This window comes from Branchiostoma floridae, chromosome 6, assembly GCF_000003815.2.
Source record: "Branchiostoma floridae strain S238N-H82 chromosome 6, Bfl_VNyyK, whole genome shotgun sequence".
NCBI lineage: Eukaryota > Metazoa > Chordata > Leptocardii > Amphioxiformes > Branchiostomatidae > Branchiostoma > Branchiostoma floridae.
This window is the reverse complement of record NC_049984.1, coordinates 21,089,437-21,096,497: the sequence shown is the minus strand read 5'-3', so window position 1 is coordinate 21,096,497 and position 7,061 is coordinate 21,089,437. Positions and strand designations below refer to the sequence as shown.

Genomic DNA, 7,061 nt, shown 5'->3' with positions numbered 1-7,061 from the left:
CTGACACCTAGAGTATGTTAAAGAAAGCAAGAGATTCTCTATTTTCTTCTTTCACATCTTCTTCTTTCACCTTAAAAATTGACTGACAATCTTGGACATAGGTATCAATTTTCCGATATTTGTCATTTGCGGTATATATAGATGTATATGTATCAATGATATATTTGCCCATTTCGCAGCTGCTCTGTATGGTTTACAGTATGGTCGAAAACAGTTCCTTTATTTTTATAAACGGACGAAATTTGAGGCACGGGTAGATGTCATCCATATAATGGAATCAACATTGCCTAAAATTCAAAGACAATATGACTGCCTAGAGCTAAGGGTACAACCCGCCGTACGTACAATTGCGTGGTGTCTACGTGCCAAAACGTGGATCAGTAAATGGTAAGTACCGCCTGCGTATAGCTATACGAAATCGTACGGAATCCAACAGAATTGGGAGCGAGAAGACATATAACTCTAAGTGCATGTGGAACGTTCTCTGCTATCGGACCGCGGATTCCCCCCCCCCCCCCGGATGAGCCGGTACGGTACACGCGCGTGCCCCGTACAGCGAGTAAGGACACCGTACGTACGCAGCACGAGTAAATAGGGCCTGCATACGGTTACGTGGCAATCGCACAGAAATCGCACATGCAACTCACTTTGACTTGCGCAACGAACGATCACGCAACCGGCTCACGACCAGGCGTGGCTTGCAGACCACGTCCTTACACCTTGCGCAACAGTGCGAGTGACGTGCACTGAGACGTACTCCCTCCCTGCTCTTGCCATTCCTTCCCAACTTCAGAAAAACGTGGCGCCGGCTCCCAAAAAATGCAAAGGCAAAAAGCTAATACGGCGGGTTGTGACCTTTAATACAGCTTTACAGGAAGTGTTGGACAAAGAGAAGAACGGTTGGAAGAACGAGACTCACGGTGTAGCGGTGAACCATCGCCAGGTCCAGGATGGGAACACCCACTCTTCTCACGAACGGAACGAAGTCACTCGCAGACGCTGGTAAGGAAATTCTAAAAGGGAAAAGTAGTCAATACTGAACGTGTGTGCATTAACTAGTATACTCTGAACCAAACCTATAAGTTCTTAACATAATCTGATTGTCAAAAATAAATTTGGTGGCTTGAAACCGATAGCCAATATTACGAAAAGTGTTTTGTTTCCGATCACTTCTCCCTATCTCAGAGTTTTCAGCCGAGGTGATCCATCAAGTGCAATACTTCAACAAATTGAACGTACAGCTGTAAATGCCTTTGTACACCTACTGGCATTTTCAACATCGATCTTGATTATCAGATGCACATTGCACAAGCACAATTTAATTTCTATGGCAACAGAATGAGAAGAGCATGTTTGGAAACGAGTCTACAACAATGTCAGCACTCAGAAGTCAGATCGAATGAATTCTTGTCAAACGGACACATACTATACTATTAGGCTATCCCCTGAGCCGTCGCCAAAAATTTGCGTTCCATTCCAATGGTGGACCCTTCCAAAAAAGCTAGGCTCGACAGGTTTTCGCTTGTGTGGGTTGGGTAAGCTGAAACACAGCGGCGTTCCCTGAGCCTTACTACCACATTTTAGGAGGCACTTTATCTAATTTGAGAAAGGAAACGGGTTCTACTTCGGGTCCGAGTCGGGGTCTTCGCTGTCTGCCGGGCTGCGCTGACGCCACACCGAGTACAGGGTGTTCCCGTCAGGTGTGGGCTCCGGCCACGGGACCTGCAATGATATATTTGTTCATCATTTATTATATAGATCACAACAAAAGATATATGAAATATATACAATGAATCTACAATACACAAGAATCCCATTCTACTACGTGAATTCGACTTCTTCTCGTTTCTTTGTGATATTGAAAATGTAGGAACAGATATGCATTCATAAGGAATATAAATGTGTCTATATTACTTAGTTGTTTGAAGCGGAAGAACGTGGGTTTTATCAGTCTATAGAGTTCAGCTCTCTCTTTCTTGTACAGACTATATTCTACTACAAAATGATGTTCGTCTTCTAACTTTAATATCTAGATTGCAGTATCTACATATACGCTGTTCTAGAGGAGTGCGGTTGTGTCTTCCGGTTTCAATGTGTGGCAACTGATTCGTGGTTTTGTGACAGCCGTCATGTGCCGAATATTGTCATAATGCAAACATGTGGACAGACAGGATGGGACGTGAAATGGCGGTCCCGTGTTTGAGGACAGCCACATTTATCGCAAAGAGTAAATGTCTTTCCCCGTGTGAGTGGTTCAAATCCTACAGTCCCTGGCCGCACATGGGGCAATAAACCAGTTGCCGTTTAAAAATCACGTAGAATCTCGCCCTGTCGTATTGAGGTCTTTATATACAGACTGCCATTGTAGACTATTGCGAATTAGCGCCGCCTAGTGTAAGCTCTTCGCAATGCAGCCCTTTTCTTTGGCTGCGAAGAGAGAGTTGTCGACCCACCCAATAATGCAGTGAAATAAACATCAACATTCAGCAAGTTCTATTGCGTGCCATAGACTACACTCTCTGGTACTGGGCATGTGTGATTTGAACTAAGAAGTAAGTTTTATTATACTTAGATAATGATGAGTGTAGGTAATACATATGAATTCATTTCTGTTCAGTTGACGGCAACAGAAATGAAGATAACATGCACATAAGTACGACTTGAAATACGGCAGCAAAAAACGAAATCCCATAAGCACCATACGCATCAGAGCAGATTCATTGTTTTATGACTAGAGTTGAATTTTGGCACAAATGGAAAGGCGTATAGCTTCCTGAGACTTTTATTAGTCGATTTCAAGATGACTGCATCGTTCGAATTCCTTCAGAAGTACAGAGAAGTACAAGGGAGGTTGGGTTATCAACGCAGGGGAAATTTGTCTGACCTACTTAAAACTATTGCAAGAGACTCAAACTGCATACTCCCTACAGTTCTCTTTTTCGTTACTTGATTGCAGTGAGGTATGAATTGAATTCAGAACGGACATCATAGTCCTGAATATGCGTTGTGTTGTTTAAAGGTTTCTGTAGACCACATTCTCTAGGTCAACTAAACTGAGAGAGTATCAGAAGATTATCCCTTGATCACCTTCTTGGCAGCTTCCTTCAGCAGAGGCCTGAGAGACGGCGTGGCCCGGGCCCGCAGAGTGTAGGTCTCTGTGGAGAAGAACTAGCGAGTAAGTTTGCGTTTTCTCAGGAAATGTTCAGCAAAACTGTCTAATGCACCTTAATCCGAGGGTGACCTATATCCGTTGTTTGTAAGAAAAAGCACATTTAGGGATATGAAGTCGACGGACGGTGGTTTCAAATCGGAACATTTTGAAAATATTGCAAATTTGAAACCACTGTCAACAGACTTGATACTCCTAAATGTGCTGTTTTTAAAGACAACGGATAAAGGTCACCCCCGGATAAAGGTGAACTAGCGGTACTCAATTTTCTCCAGAAACACATATGATCTTTCGCTTTTCAGCCACGTTAGTATCTGATTCGAAGCTGATTATAAGAAATGTGAACTCAATCTAACCCTCTAGCCCCTTCGTTACTTTTTGCCACGCACTGCCACGAAGCTGACGTCGCGGAAGAACTGTTTTAGATATCTTCAGGATTTGATGAATCAAAATTTGATCGGTCTCACCTCGAACTGCAATATCCACGTTAATGTAGGCCACAGCTCGGTCCGACATGATCTTACCGAATTCCTGAGAGATAACATGAAAAAATTGAGAACTGAGAATATCATCAAACTATCTCATTCACACACACACACACACACATACACACACACACACACACACACACACACACACACACACACCGCGACACACAATCTCTCTCTCTCTCTCTCTCTCTGTCTCTCTCTCTCTCTCTCTCTCTCAGTGGCAGACACACACACGCACAAACACACACGCACAATAGCACGCACAATATGTCAAACATATATATATGTGTGTGTGTCAACAGACATATATATATATGTGTGTGTGTGTGTATGTGTTTATATATATATAAAAGGAAAGGGAACATTTTTCATAAAGATAATTAGAAATACGTTGTTTTACCTCAATCCACTCGTGTGATCCATGCATCCCATGCTCCTCAGCGTCCCAGCTAATGAACATCAAAGTGCGCCTGGGGCGCCACCCTGCGGTCAAACGGTGCGTAACAGCCATTTGACTCCCTTATCTCTCCAGAGGAAAGTTCTATCCAGTTGATCATAGTGTTCGGTACACTAGTCTTTTACTAAAACCATTGAACCCTTGAAAACCGGCTCAGGCCGAAGGGATTTACATTACTTTGTATGTAAATCAAGGCTAAATAAAGGTTGAAAAAGTTTATGTTCAGCCATATAACTTATCATTATGTTTCATAATGAATGAATGAAGGACCTTTATTGTACATTTGTGCTCAAACAAGCTAAGTACAGGTCTTAGCGCTAGTGATAAGGTACAATTTTGACAAAAAAAAGGTATCTTATCATCTCTACATATGCATAATGGAAGATTGCAGATATCATTGCTGCTAAATATAGAGTCGTGCGTGTGTCTTGGAGTAAGTCCGGTTACCTCTTTTCATCATTTCTCCCAATGCGCGCGTGATCTCCAGAAGGCAGGCGGTGCCACTGTTCGGGTCCACCGCCCCCAGGTTCCAGGCGTCACGGTGATTCCCCAGGATGACGTAGCGGTCTGAAACAGCGAGAACACCGCGTAAGAAGCCAGCTTAGTTTTGTCTTCGTCCGATCGTACTTGCGTCGTTTCTTTTTTTTCATAATTGCCATTTGATCAGCCATTGGTACTCCAGAGTTGCAAAACCAATCAATCTTTCAACGCACTGATCTTAGGTCAAATTCCTGGCAATTCTATTTTTTAAACTCACCCGGCTCGACATCGCCCCGGATGATCCCCACGACGTTGTGGATGGTCGCCTGCTCCGTCCGCACGTTCACGTTCAGGCGCACTTTTCTGTAAGAAACAACTTGTGAGAGAACTTGTATGTGAGAAGGAAACAAAAGGGTTTTGTGACCCTTGCGGCATGCCGAAAATGTGCAAAACACGTACTGAATGTATACATACGCATACCGGTCCAGCATTACAAATACCGGTTTCAACGTACCGGTAGCGTGTACCGTGGCACTCACCCATACAGACACGTTCAAAACAAAAACCTCATTCAATGTTGCTTACGTGGCTGGTGAGAGTTTGGGCCGGCCGAACCGTGGTCCATAGCGGTACGTAGTGTCCAACAGGCCCCGCCAGGAGTCAGGGACCTCATATCCACGCATCAGCCTATTGAAATAGAGCAATAGAAGTTTAACATCTTCAAAGGTATCTCAGCATATACACATCGAATCTCCTGGCCATTCCGTGCCTCAGGACAAAGTACGCATCTTGGACACCGAACAGGATTGGTTCGTGAGGGGCATCAAGGAGGCTATATACATTAGGGCACATCAACCCTCTCTGAACCGTGATGGTGGCATGTAGGTTTCGCCTTCCCGCCATTTATGAGTCGCTGTTGCCTGACGTCATTAGTTTTGACTTCCGGAACATCAGAACTAATCTCCAAGCAGATCCTACGATGTCATAAGATAGTACTAAACTGACCAATGAGTGTAGTCAGCTATTAAGAGGTGTGCATTTGCCATCCCCGGTAGCGAAACACACTCCTAAGCCGGCTTCACTTCTCTACCAGGTATTGATACTATCTTATGCTACCGTAGGGTCTGCTTGGAGATTACAACAGAACAACAGCCAGTCATCCATCTGACGAAGGTCGGAGTTCTCGACCGAAAATTTAAGGTGAGTTTTCTTATCATGTTGGAACAAAGTTTAAACTTTTTCACTCTGGAATTCACCAACATGTAACACAGATGAGCATTCATTCAGAGAAAATCAGCTATTTGGTACATCGGAAAGGATGTGGCATCGTTGTAGGATAATGTTAGTGTGTTGGACCCGGGACCCAGAGGTCTTAGTCAAGTCCCCTGAAATGCCCCGACGTTGTGGCCTTGGCCATGTGACACATGGGTGAAACAGACTGACTGACCGGCCTACCTGAGGAGCTCCATGGCGTCCGTGTACCCTATGGGGTGGACAGGGATTTTGGGCAGCTGGTCACTTTCACTCTTTTCCATTCTGTAGGCGTAGTCTGGAAAATATACATTTACATATAAGAAATGGTGGGAAAGTCTACCCTCTGTATTGACCTAGTATTCTACAACAGAAAAACCTCAAATTTTACAATAACAATCTTTATTGCAAACTCATGCCCGAGGGCTTATTGCAAAAACACATGAAAGTACAATGATAATAATGATACTGAATGGTATACCATAACAAAGTGGACATTAAGTGAAATATGCGTCATTATGAATCTCGATCTTGTCAGCAGAGCGGTCGCCCACAAAAAAGCTGTAGTGGTCGACATGTTTCCTGGGGTCGGGTGGGTAACCGGATTAATTTTTTTTTCTAACCTTTGGCGGGATATCCCGGGGTGAGCGGCTCACCCTCCCCCGTGGTGTAGAGGAAGTGTCCTCTCTGGACGGCCGTGCCTGGAGCGTACCAGCCGGCCGGATACTTGCGGGTGCGCCCCCTGCCGGTTCCAACAACTTCCCTGGGATCCGAGAACACGATCAGGCCGGTAGCGCCGCGATCCTGGGCGCGCCGCAGCTGGAATATAGCGCAACATGAAGGTTATGATTAAAGGCCCTTTCACACGAGAGCAAGAATGGGCCGGAATGCCGTCAGAATGAATATTCTTTTCTATTCCTGGCAATTCGTAGAGTGCTCCAGAAGTTCTCACTGCATCCCAGCTATTTGTGCCCGTGCTTTTGGCTGGCCCGAATGTTTTTGACATGTTAAAAACTGTCGAGCTGTATTTGAAGTGGAGAAATATCGAATGGCATTCAAAGTGGATCCTAATTATTCTAAGACCCCCCTTAGTATGAACGGGGTCTAACTGCAGTCTGACCGCATTCTACGGTATTCCAACATTATTCGAAACATTCTTATCTCATTCGATGGAGAACCGGTACCGAAATGGCAAGCCACTTCGAATCCTGCC

At 44.5% G+C, this 7,061-nt stretch overlaps 1 protein-coding gene across 2 annotated transcripts in view; it reads right to left on the bottom strand.

The window, feature by feature from the left end:
- The window catches only part of LOC118418284 (glutamate carboxypeptidase 2-like), a 30,231-nt gene that overhangs the window by 4,126 nt on the left and 19,044 nt on the right, over positions 1 to 7,061 (bottom strand). Inside the window, exons 6-15 of one of the 2 annotated variants that reach the window (XM_035824132.1) lie at positions 6,472 to 6,667; positions 6,053 to 6,146; positions 5,183 to 5,284; positions 4,875 to 4,960; positions 4,565 to 4,684; positions 4,061 to 4,143; positions 3,637 to 3,700; positions 3,088 to 3,155; positions 1,625 to 1,722; positions 920 to 1,013 (exon numbers count right to left, since the gene is read on the bottom strand). In XM_035824132.1, the coding sequence (XP_035680025.1) occupies positions 920 to 1,013; positions 1,625 to 1,722; positions 3,088 to 3,155; positions 3,637 to 3,700; positions 4,061 to 4,143; positions 4,565 to 4,684; positions 4,875 to 4,960; positions 5,183 to 5,284; positions 6,053 to 6,146; positions 6,472 to 6,667 (1,005 nt within the window). The remainder of the gene's footprint in view (positions 1 to 919; positions 1,014 to 1,624; positions 1,723 to 3,087; positions 3,156 to 3,636; positions 3,701 to 4,060; positions 4,144 to 4,564; positions 4,685 to 4,874; positions 4,961 to 5,182; positions 5,285 to 6,052; positions 6,147 to 6,471; positions 6,668 to 7,061) is intronic. The other variant, XM_035824133.1, reaches the window with a different exon arrangement.